The sequence below is a fragment of the Trematomus bernacchii genome, unplaced genomic scaffold, assembly GCF_902827165.1.
Source record: "Trematomus bernacchii unplaced genomic scaffold, fTreBer1.1, whole genome shotgun sequence".
In the NCBI taxonomy this organism is placed as follows: domain Eukaryota; kingdom Metazoa; phylum Chordata; class Actinopteri; order Perciformes; family Nototheniidae; genus Trematomus; species Trematomus bernacchii.
The window spans coordinates 26,285,376-26,297,898 of NW_022987739.1; the positions used below are offsets into that span (position 1 = coordinate 26,285,376).

General features: G+C 38.4%; 2 protein-coding genes across 3 annotated transcripts in view; one reads left to right on the top strand and one right to left on the bottom strand.

The window, feature by feature from the left end:
• The window catches only part of wars2 (tryptophanyl tRNA synthetase 2, mitochondrial), a 61,224-nt gene extending 55,227 nt beyond the window's left edge, over nucleotides 1-5,997 (bottom strand). Inside the window, exons 1-2 of the mRNA XM_034147420.1 lie at nucleotides 5,851-5,997; nucleotides 4,803-4,846 (exon numbers count right to left, since the gene is read on the bottom strand). The gene's annotated coding sequence lies outside the window, so the exon portion shown is untranslated. The remainder of the gene's footprint in view (nucleotides 1-4,802; nucleotides 4,847-5,850) is intronic.
• On the top strand, nucleotides 5,598-12,061 carry hao2 (hydroxyacid oxidase 2 (long chain)). Of its 2 annotated transcripts, XM_034147423.1 has the most exons (9): nucleotides 5,598-5,655; nucleotides 5,943-5,978; nucleotides 7,484-7,636; nucleotides 8,483-8,634; nucleotides 9,393-9,676; nucleotides 10,287-10,508; nucleotides 10,898-11,056; nucleotides 11,328-11,397; nucleotides 11,627-12,061. In XM_034147423.1, the coding sequence occupies exons 3-9, from the start codon at nucleotides 7,506-7,508 to the stop codon at nucleotides 11,680-11,682; spliced, it is 1,074 nt and encodes a 357-aa protein (XP_034003314.1). In that variant the 5' UTR covers nucleotides 5,598-5,655; nucleotides 5,943-5,978; nucleotides 7,484-7,505; the 3' UTR covers nucleotides 11,683-12,061. The 2 variants fall into 2 exon arrangements, with proteins under 2 accessions (XP_034003314.1, XP_034003313.1); XM_034147422.1 differs by lacking the exons at nucleotides 5,598-5,655; nucleotides 5,943-5,978 and adding an exon at nucleotides 6,840-7,019.
• The last annotated feature ends 462 nt before the right edge of the window (nucleotides 12,062-12,523 follow it).

The window sequence follows — 12,523 nt, forward strand, 5'->3', positions numbered from 1 at the left end:
AAATAAAGAAAAAACTCAAAGCAAATCTTTACATTACATACATTTTCAAATCTTAAAAAAAAAAGTCCAGTAAGTGGGAGGAAATGGCGTTCATGTGCACAAAGTAAAAGTCTTAATGCACTCGCCGAAGAGTTCCTATAGCTTCAAGCACTCTTATGTAAGGAATAAATCGCTCTCACAAATAGGACCACCTCCACTCGATGTGTGCAAGTCGCCCGCTGCTGTATGGATTGAATCATAAGAGTCTGAAATGGCGTGACTACAAACTGTGAGTTATGCTGGGATCTCTCCAAACATCAAATGCTCCGGACATCCATCACTCTGCCGCTACATGACATTTAAAGCCACTGATGTGTTCACTGCTTTGCCTTTTCTTTGGCACTGTGAACAACGCTGGAGCTACATACCGCCCCACATTCAAGAAGCAAGCTCCTCTTGCTTTAAAAAGTCTACTTTGACCATTGTTTGAAGTACTCGGTAAAGAGTGTCTAAATATAGATATTTTCAATTTGACTAATTAACAACCTATGATTAATAATGTTAAGATTTCAGGTATATATATATATATATATATATATTTGAAACACAAATACAATTTTGAGTAAAGAGAAATTCTTAACCTTACAATTATAATATTTATTCTGATTTTAATACTAGAAAGTTTTGATAGTATTTCACACAGATTACAAAACAAATCAACTACTTTTTAAAGAAATTATAGAAATTAAAAGTAATCTTTATTCTACCATGTTATAAGTAATAAAATATGATTTCAATAAATAAAAAAATAAGGAAAACTGCACTGATAACTTGTGCTGCAGTTGTTGTTCTGTTTAGGGTTAGAGGTTGATGATTACAACTGCAAAAATACAATGTGGACACATTACAAGTCATCTTTTTAATAGAGTTAAGAAATTAATGTTATTGTTTTTAATTCAGAATCAAAACTATAATCATAAGCATGTTTTTTCATGAACTACAATCTTTATCCCAGGCTTTGAAACCCTTTACTTTGTCCTATAACTTCAGGAAAACAGCCTATAATTAAAATCAGACCCACACAAGATAATGTCTTTTAAATTACTTAGTTCTTTTTCCTTCTCTAAAAAATAACAAATAAAATAAAATCGCTTTCTCCGGCCTGATGTGAAAAGTTAAACCATGATGGACAGGCGTCAGGTGAGGCCTTGCTGCAGAGCTGAAGGAGTTTGCTGCTTGAGAGTGTGTCCGTGGACTCTGCTGTATTTAGTCTGATAATAAACCTGGGAGAGACAGAGGTGGAGGAGCGGAGAGCCTCGCAGGGCATGATAACACCTTCGACAATTCAACACACATGTGGCGCAGCGTGCTGGGCCGCAGCCTCGGGGCAGAGCCTCAGCAGCATGTGGAAGAGGTTTTCCACTCAGCTGAACGTCCAGTACCTCCACTACGGCGGCCCTGGAGCCAGATCTAACTGTGGTATTAGGCATCGAGGCCAGCTGTGGATTAACACAATTTGCACCTCCTCTCAGTGCAGGTAACACCCACACCCTCCCCATGGAGGTCCAACTTGACAGATTTAGCCTTTGGCTCCACCTTTGCTAGCCTTTTGTGTTTGAGCCAAAATAAAACGCATACATTCAGACACACAGAAAGACAGACGTCTCTCAAGAAGCCAGGTTTTGTTACCGAAGATATTACATTCACAGAGAGTTAATTCAATTCTAAAACCGTAATGAAATAAGAGCGGGAGAATCTAATTTAACATCACTGGGCCACACTGCTGTTTTAAAACGCTTGAACAACTTCTCGAGGCGTTTTGTTTCGTCCGCGGTGAGCTGAGACACTGTGGCATTCATACCATTTCTCTCTCACATCCTGCCATCGATCCATCACTTACGGGTGGGGACCCTAACATAACAAGCTCTAGATATCAAAGGTTGGGACATCTGTGTTTTATATGTAAAGACCCTCAAAACACCTGTCAAAGTCCACACTCCACTTGACAAGTTTGACATTTCCAGAAAAAGCCATGCCGCACAGGTTTTGTTTGTTTTTATGCCTTAGTGTCTTATATCTGATCAGATTTGGATCTAGTTACTCCTTAATTTACAGAATATTCAACAAAAAAAGACATTCATAAATATTAAAAACACAGGGAGGAAGGGGGCGAAAGTTAGCAGGAAGGCTCTGTTAACACACTTCTTATTTCTAGTAGATTATTACTTACATACATCTTTTTGTTTTTATTTCTCACTTATTTTGGCAATGTGAAACATGTTTCCTGATACCAATAAAGAACATTTTAATTTAATTTAATTTAAAGGAAGCGGGACAAAAAAAAAGGAAAGATGAGGGGAACAAGTAAGGGAGAAAAGAAAGGAAGCGAGGATGGGAATTTAGGAAGAATGGAACAAATGAGAGAAGGGAGGATAACGGGAAGAGTGTGTTGCTCTTCAGAACAATCGACCTGTTTTTGGTGTTTTTTGGCCTTACAGAGAGGCCGGGGCTCAGAGTGCTGACGAGAGGCTTAGCTGGTGTTGAGCCAGTGTGGGCGGAGCGCTGTGAGGGGGGAGAGGGGGTGAGGGAGGTAGGATGGGGGGGCTGTACTGCCCTCTGACACGACCCTGTCAAATGAGAGGGGAACCAACACGTAGGTCTGCCAAAAAAAGCTCAGGTGAAGGTAAGACACTAATTTTATACGCTTCAGTCTCTGTATTTATTCACACTGTGTGTACTTTATTGGATTCTACTTTTACAACTGTTTACCCAACGCTGTGCTTTTATACATACACTACAAATGGCAACAAGGCGTCAGGATGTGTTTATCTCCTAACCGGTGGGACAAAAACAAAATAATCTCTAACAGAAGCTTGTTAAATCTTCACCTTGTTTAGCAGTGTGGCGCACTACATGGCATACAACAGGTATTCTAGAAATTCACCTGGACAATGTGCTCCCAGCAGCCATTCAGTGAGATGAGCGACACCTTTCACAGCCAACACAGACAGAGGCTCACATTCATCACACACATACAGCCACACAGAGGACAATAAAGCTACTGATAATAATAGAGAATATATTCCGGTAAGAGTAATAATGAATCATAGCAGTACAGACCAAAACATCAGAAACATGTAGTATATTATCAAATTTAAAGTGAAAGACAACAAAGAACTTTCCCACAAAATGATAAATATGAGTAATAACTAAGATAACTCTTTTTAAATAACATCTATTTTCAAAATACTTACTTGTGCCTTATTATAGTTATGTTCATGTTGTGTTTTTGGTTCAGTTTGTTGATTTGTTTGCCTATTAGTCAGGAGGATTGTGGAAAAACTACTGGCCCAATTTTCGTTCGACTTGGTGGAAGGGTGCATTATGGGACAAAGAAGAACACATTTAATTTGGTCGGCTACAATATTTGTTTTTCCTTGTTTTGTGAACATTTCGAGATAAAGTCATTTGGATTTGGTGAAGGTCTGCTCTCTCTGAGTCCCCTTCTTTTTTTAACGAAATACAGTGAAACTGAGCAATTAGAACCACAAACACATGGGTCATTTGACATAACAAACCTCACACAAGTCAGGGAACAGGAATATCCCTAAACTGATGATCAGTCAAAGTTGGGACAACAGACATCATTCACAGTTTTTGAGAAGCTGAGCGTGTACTGTGCAGTACTGACACACTTATTAAATAAAAGTCTGCTTGTGTTAACCTGCCCAACAACTTGAATGGAGCTGTAAGAACAGACTCTCATTCAGTATTGCACTGCCCTCAAGTGTTCAAAGTTGAAAGCTTCTATTGTGTTTTATAGGATGACCGTATCTGTACTGTATTATGGTACTGTAGACTACTTTGTTGAATATTATTGAAAACAGCATAAATATCATGGTATCATTTAAATGATAGTAGCAGGAGTTATTGTAACTGTCATTCTGTGGACTGTTTACAGGTAATGAGTCAGGAGAGAGGGTCAACTGAGAAGAATGAACATTTGTCATCGGTGAGTAAACTTTAGGAAGATAAACCGTCATCGTAAACACGTCCAACTGTCCATATGCTCACACTAAACTAAATTAAATTACATTTAGAAAGAAAACCTGTACTGTCTTTAAATGACTGTAAAGCAACTGTAGCAATGTTTGTTGTTTTTCAAGTCACTGATGCATTCATAACAGATAAGGTGCTTCCTCAGGAAATCCTCAGCACAGCTTACATAAATAAATACAACTGTCATTTTTTAGAGTATTACTTATAGGTAGGAATACAGCTACAATTGTAACCTTAAAAGTTGGCAGTTTAAATGATCTAACTCAAAAATAAACAACTTCAGAAAATTAATGTTTACTGCTAAATAGTTCAATTATAAATGAATTAATAAACACATTTTTGTTGATTGATGTTCTGCGAGTTGACCAGTCAAACAATAATGTCAGCACTTTCTCAGGCCATCGCAATTACAGATAATTATTTTGTATCTGCTAAGAGAGTAAAATGTTACCCAAAAAGTTGCTTTGTTTGTTACTATTAGAATTATTATTGTAATAAACAAGCTCACACTGTCCATGTTGTATATTCAGTCAGTTACGACATTTGATACAGCCTTTAAGATGTGATACTATATTATGAAATGTTTTAATTCTGACTGGGCTATAAGTATGTTAAAAAAAGAAAACTGACCAAAATAAGTACATTTTATCAAATATACAATGCTTGTTAAATTAATTGTTGAGAGTACAGTAAACATAGACTGGATATGGCTGTTAATGCATTCATCTATTCATAAGGAAAATTCAAAAAAACATTGGACTTACTCTTTATCCCAAATGTTCTGTTGGCGGTAGATGGCTGTCAGGTCCTGTAAGTACACAATAAAATAGATAATTATTTGTCTTAATCAACATGTCTTCTAAAAAAGAACACAGTGAAAATGTTCATTATATTAATATACAGTATTATTGCTATTTTGGTAGCATTTGTGTGTTGCATTTTGACAAAGTAATGTATTCATAATCGAAGTTTAATTAACAAAGAATGAGCTTCAAAGTAAAAGTGCTAATTATACAGAATGAGTCATCAAAAAGTGTACCTACTTAATTATTATTTTACTTTATAGTATTACAGTATACAACAAAGGCCTATTCTTTTTTATCACTAATAAAATACATGAAAGAGTATTCTTCAGTAGTAGGCTACTGGGTGGATTAGTAGGCTACTAAAAGTAGGCTACTGCATATCATATTAAACATATCATAAGTTAAAATGTACAATGTTTACCTCTGAGATAAGTAGAAGAGTAGAATTAGCATAAAAAAAGTAAAGTAAAAGTATCTAATTTAATAAAAAATGCAGTTCGCAAAACCTGTTTGTGAAATAGTGGACGGAGGTTGCTAGGCAACCGACAGTAAAAAAAAAAAAAAGGACGTTGCCCAAATGAAACGTTTACAGAACAGTTAGCTAACGTTAGCTTAAATATGTCATTAGCTTTTCCTATAACGCCTTGTTAAGAAACTAAAACACTGCACTGTTTGGTATAATGTTGATATATTCTTTACATCTCGAAAGCAATATGCTCTGAAAAGCCAGTTCCAGTGGATGGACTGGCTGAATTAATTGGAAGCTAAAATGTCTGCCTACCTGCGCAGTCTGCGTCACACGCGTCTTTTTGTGAGTAGCCTACAAACATTTTTTCGGTTGGATGGTTTTATAAATCTAGCTTCATCTTGCTGGCTTTTCCACCCTTACCAATGGAAGCTAGTAGCATTACACCATAAACTCAGCCTCACCTAGTTAATAGTTTTGGGCGTAAGGTGACCCAGATACACCTGTTGGTTTGCTAGTTAAGCCCTTCCTTTTACTTACCTAAGTACGACATATTTTGATGAACTAAAAGCCGTCTTCCTTCGCTGAAACATCCTCTTCTCTTACTTATCCCACCTGTGAATATACTCTAGCTTGTATCAGCTGACTGAGGAAAACGTACCTGTAAGGTGAGTAGTTGTTTAGCAAACAGGGAAACAGAAATAAAGCGAGTGTGGAAAGTCCTCCCCCAGAAAAAAAAACCGCTGGGATCATTTTAAACTATAGCCTACATTATATATCAAAGTGTAAAAGGCAGTAATATATAATCTGTGTTTCACTTTTATTTGTAAATTGTGGGTTCAAATTAAGAATACTTTGTTAATATAATTGATCACACTACAGGAAATTCGGTTTTCCTTTTTTTTAGACATCTGATGGCTGCAAGATTTGAGTAATTGTTAAAACTTTAGGTAGAATTCCTTCAACAAAAACATATAAAAACTACATCTGTGGTGTTAACTTGTAATATTTATCATTAGATAAACTACTTAAGATAAGGGTGAATATGGAAACTATAAAGTGAAGTTATGTATGCATTCAACTGTTTGGACTGTAATTGACTTACACTGAGCAAGTCTACCTTTGTGTACATTTCTATTTAAACATTGTTATTCTTTATTTGTCACTGAGTATTATACAATATACATTGTGGTATTTCATTGTTTACCTTAATACAAATCTGAGTACTTCTTCCTGACAACATAATTTAGATTTAACTATTTTCTGTATAAAAAATTATTATTTGACATAGTTGACAGTGTGAATCCTACTGAAAGAAGAGTTATCACATGTCACCACCCGTATCCCTGTATGCACGTGTTGGCATGCCTGTGTACAAAGCATGTACATGTGTATGGCCATATGTACTACTGTATGTACCATCTGGACCCCAGAGCACTGTGTCAGACGCCTCTTGTCCTCACTATAGTTGGAGTCACCATCAGCACATTTTCAGCTTGTGTAAACACAATAAGAGCAAGGGTCACCCTCAGGTCACAAACACTGTGTCAGTGGCTTTCATAGTGGCTCTATGAAAGTTTGATTTTGACTGACACTAAAGCAACTCTGTGGACACAAGGATTCTTCTCTGTTTAAACAAGAAAAGAGAAACAAAAAATTACAACATTAATTTACCTGCTCTCAGATGTCAAAGTGTGGAAGCTTTCCTGGTGAGTTATTGACTACTTGTTTGCCTCGATACGAGGACTGTTTCAGTTTGAGCAGCGATGTTGTAACTTCAGTCCTTCATGGAGTCAGTGTCATGTGAGAGCTGGGGATTGTGTTTTATGAAAGATTGATATTTGTGGTAAGTCTTGCTACGGAAAGTTATTGCATTTAGAGTGTTTTATTGTGAACAAAATGTCTCCGTTTGCTGTTGTACCCTACAGCTTTTTGTCTCACATTTAAAGCAACATATATCCAGTTTCCAGATGACACTGTATGGTTCAAAATATGAGAAGTGACTGGGAAAAAAAGACCAATGATGTTTAACAAAGCTAGCAGTGTTTGACATTGAATAAAGTGATATTTTGAATGCCACATGCTTATGTTTTATTGACTTATCTTGACATATGTTGTATTGTTTATGCCTAAATCCCCCAATGTCTAATTGATGGTGTCTGTTTCCACACAGAGAGGGAGGCCAATGTGCAGAAATGGCTATGGTATGCCTGACAGACTTCGAGGAGTATGCTAAGGAGCATCTCTCAAAGGCCACCTGGGATTATTATGCAGCTGGAGCGGATGAGTGCTGCACCAGGGACGACAATATCCTGGCTTTCAAAAGGTACAGTGGGAACAATTAAGTCTACCCAGACATTCAAGGTCACCATATACATTTATGCGGTGCTAGCTCACCTGTCCTAAATTCATCATTGGGGATTGAAATAATGTATGTTAGGAAAGTTCTTATACCAAAAGTGGAGATCATATTAGGGATAAAGCTTGTAACACAAGGAAAGGTTTTGTGGACTTTAGACTGACTCATTTCTAATTAGATATTAAAGTATGTGTAAATGTGTGCCTTATAATAACTTGCATTAGTAGTAGGCAGTTGCATTGCATTGAGTGTTGATGCCAAGTCAACTCCCTGTGGTTTATAAATGTTTTTAAACCATTGACCATCTTTTTTCTTTTCTCTTTGTGAATTCCCCTCAGCTTTCCTAATGTCTCCGTAAAGACAGAAAGTTCTGCTTGTCCTCACTGTGATAGATCTGTACATATTTGTTTGCAGGTGCATTCGGGGTCAGGTTAAACATTTCCCCTGCAGGAATAAAGGTTGGACCTTGTCTTGGAAACATTTTCTCAAGTCATAGCTTTGGGAAAACAGAATCCCAGAAAATAAATATGACCTGTCTAGCAAAAGCAGCATGTTGTCATCTCAAGGATAACTGTATTTGACAATACCGGATAGTACGATTTTGCAATGCTTTGTCAACAGGTTGGTTTGGTTCCATGGAAACTTGACATCCTCTCATGAATCTGGGTCACAACCATTTTTTAACAATACAATTTAACGTACAGCTTCTACTAGCAAATATGAATAAATATAAATAAGAGGAAGACGACTACCCGTTATTGTTACATTTGATGTTATTGACCACATGTTCATCTGTTTCTCACACTCCCTCAGGATCCGTCTGAGGCCTCGTATCCTGCGGGATGTGTCGATGAGCGACACGCGGACCACAGTGCAGGGAACAGAGATCAGCTTCCCTGTTGGTATCGCACCGACTGCCTTCCACTGCCTGGCCTGGCATGAAGGAGAGGTGGCCACAGCAAGAGGTACAAAACCTTTTTAAAAACCCTTTTTCTTATGGAGCTTGTTAGTAGGGATTGAGAGACCTTTTCATAACACACAATATGTTTTTTAAGTTCCTGAAAAGTTAGAATTTTGGAGACACAGGTTTTCTTTTATCCTATAACAATGTTGGTACGATTGCCACCACTAGATGGGAGAATAACGTTGTATGAATCTTGTGTTGTAAAGAAAAGACTGGGTTGTTCTTTTGTCTGTAAGAATAATAATGTGACAAATTATACTGTTCCTATTTTTCAGAGTCTGAGACCCTAAGTGTTATGTAGTTTGCTTTGACGCTAAACTTCTCAGATCGTGTTTTCATTCCAACCCTGTTCACATACAACTAAACTGAATGCCCCATGACATTTTAGGGAACATTTTTTGTCACACAATACCTGTTACATTTTGTAACACTTTTTAACAGAAAAAAAGGAAAACTGTTTTTTAGGTTTGTTTTCAAATAAGTACATTTATTACATTGTTTAAGTTACTTGATGTAAATTAAAATGAGTTATAATGACTTTTGGTTTTACATGGGACACAAACAGCAGAGTACATTTCGGGTGTTTGTTCAAATTCTTCCCTTCGCTGACTAGAAACATTCTGTAATATGTAAAAACACTGGAAACCGGACAATTGACAACTTCTTTGCATTGTCTGGGAAGCACATTTTTAGGGGACCAAGCTGATGCATTCACTCCTCGCTGACCACATTAATAACTTCTCTACTTCCGTCTCACAGGCACAGAGGCTCTGAACACCTGCTACATCACCAGCACTTACTCCACCTGCTCCGTGGAGGAGATTGTGGCAGCGGCACCAAACGGTTACCGCTGGTTCCAGCTGTACGTGTACCGGGACCGGAAGCTGTCTGAGCAGATTGTGCACCGTGTGGAGGGGCTCGGCTACAAGGCCCTGGTCCTCACCGTCGACGTCCCCTACACCGGGAAGCGCCGCAACGACATCCGCAACCGGTTCAAGCTGCCGCCACACCTCAAGGTCAAGAACTTTGATGGAGTGTTCCAGGTAACTGTTTTATTAAAATATTCCACATGCTCTTAAAGATGTAACAGCAAGAACATGTAATAACAAGCAACTTAAAGGTCCCCTATTATACTGTTTTTCATTACTTTATTATAAGTCTACAAAACATGTCTCTGAAGTGTTTGGCTCCAAACACCAAACAGATCATTGCAGCATCCCATAATCCCCTCTGTTTCAGCCCTGTTTCAAAAGTGCTGATTCTCTGTCTGTTACTTTAGATGAAAATAAGGAGCCCCTCCCCACGCCCCTCTGAGAGATATTTGGTTAAAAAGAACACAATGGTGCTCTAGGAGGAGATTCAGGTGATAAGGAGGGGGGGGGGGGGGGGGTTACCTTGGTAGGTGATTGGCTAATGGTTACACAAGCCAAAAAATCGTTATGACATCATGAAGTGGCCAAAATCTGATCAGCTCATTTTCAGACAGGTTTTTATATAAATGGATCAGGAGAAAAAGAGAGCGAATCTTTTTTCCTGAAACGTCCAGAGTCTCTTAACACAGAGGGGACACATGTTGATGTAGAAGAGACATGAAAAAGTGGATTTTCCATAATAGGTGACCTTTAATATACTGTATACTTTTTAAAACATAAGCAGGAGGCTTCAGTCCCAGAGGATTATGGGATCCCAGCCAACACCTTGGACCCCTCCATCAGCTGGAAGGACGTGTACTGGCTGCAGTCCATCACTCACCTGCCCATCATCATCAAGGGGATCCTGACCAAGGAGGACGCCGAGCTGGCTGTGGAGCACGGCGTGCAGGGCATCATCGTGTCGAACCACGGGGGGAGACAGCTGGACGGAGGCCCCGCTTCGGTACATATTCACTCATTTACTTCTTAAGTTACATTGAAGATAGTTTTGTTTCCAATTTCATGTAAGATCTCTGCCAAGTGTGTCTAGACTCTACAGTACCATATCAGTAAAAGTGTAATTGAATGAATACAAACCACAGTTGTCTTACTTTGGTGGGTTAATCTGGACAGTCTAAACTAAAGCAGTTGTTAATCCTTTGTAGCTCATAGAGTCAGGAGTGAATGGCAGTATATGTACTCGCCGCCCAAACCTTCTTTCAGAATAAAAGAGTGAAATAAAAGGTCCAATTTTGAAGAGTAGTACAAAAACAAATTGGAAACACATCTACACTTTGCATTTGTTTGTTTAATAAACATTTTCCATGTTACACCGTCCCGTGTTGCTCACAGATTGACGCACTGACGGAGATTGTGGACACGGTTCAGGGCAGGATCGAGGTCTATCTGGACGGAGGCATCAGGACAGGAAGTGATGTTCTGAAAGCGCTGGCCTTGGGAGCCAAGTGTGTGTTCATTGGCCGTCCAGCAGTGTGGGGCCTTGCATACAAGGTACAAGCAGCAACACTGATCACCACTCTTCTGACAGCTTTACTTATCACCACGATAAGGCTCCACACACTAAGCCATTGTCCTTGGCAGCTAGAGTTTATCCTTGAAAGTCATTGAAACTATTGGAGCTACAGGACCTCGGTGTAAAGTTTACAGAGAAAATGTGTCCTGTACCGTTCTCAACTCGTAGAGCTGCTATGCTCTCTGAACTCAAAGTGAAATTAGATTTTTTCAGTGCAAAAAGTAATAATGGTGCTGTGTGATATTTCAGGGTGAGGAAGGAGTGAGGGAAGTGCTGCAAATCCTTAATGATGAGTTCCGTCTTTCCATGGCTTTATCAGGTAAGAGATTGATTGATTAATTGATTTCATTATTAAAAAAAGAATTCAATTGCAGTTATTGCATATGTACAACATCTCAAAAGATGGAAACACAAGATTGAATTTGTATTACTATTGTTGTTCTCTTTGTGTGTGTAGATGTGAGGTTACGACTGAAAAATATAACTTGCAATATACTATTTAAAATAAGCAATATCCTGTCTGACGTTTTTACATGTATCTGATCCAGGTTGCAGGAACGTGGCAGAGATCAACAGGAACCTCATTCAGTTATCTAAACTCTGACAGACCAGCAGAGGGCAGCACAGAGGACAATAGCACACACTGAACAGGACTGAACCCAATATTGAACAAGTACCTGAGACTCCATGGTGACAACGAAACTGAAAGACTTAACCTCAGAGTCATGACTTTATCATGGCAGGACACATACAAAACAGCTTCATGCCAGGGTGTGAGAGTGAGACTGCAACGGAAAGTTAAGGGTCTGAGGCAGATTCAACAAGTGAATAATGAGGGTTTTTCAGGGGGAGTAGAGGCACTTCTCATGAAACCTACAAGTGTTTTGGGGTTTTATTGTAACAAATGCAACTGATCATGACATATACTACAGTTTAAGACGCTGCCAGTGATTGTAGTTAAATAAACGCCAGCTGAAATTGATGAAGATTTGTTGTTTTTCTTCTGGATTTGTATGGCGATAACAGACAGGCTGATTAGCAGATGTCTGTCTTTCATCTTTGTTTCCCAACTTAATACTCATCACATTAACATGGGCAATCAATCTGTTTAAATGTTAAGAAGATTCAAATGCAGTATTGTTTTAAATCTCTTATATTCATACATCAGCTAAAGGTCAAGGCCCAGCTAAAGATAGAAAAAAAAAGACCATTTGGTTTTGTCTTTGCATTCTGTTGAGTAACATGTTTTCAACTTTCATCCAGTAAAAGACATGCAAATACCTTAAAATATAAGAATCAATGATCATTTTTGAGAACATTCCTCCATATTTAAGGCCTGCTAGTGTGCCTTTGTGTTCAATTCAAAACCTTTGAAACAGCTGGTGATACTTTTTGCTGCTGATTTCACTAACAGTATCACAAGTGTGTCACACTGGTGTGGGGAG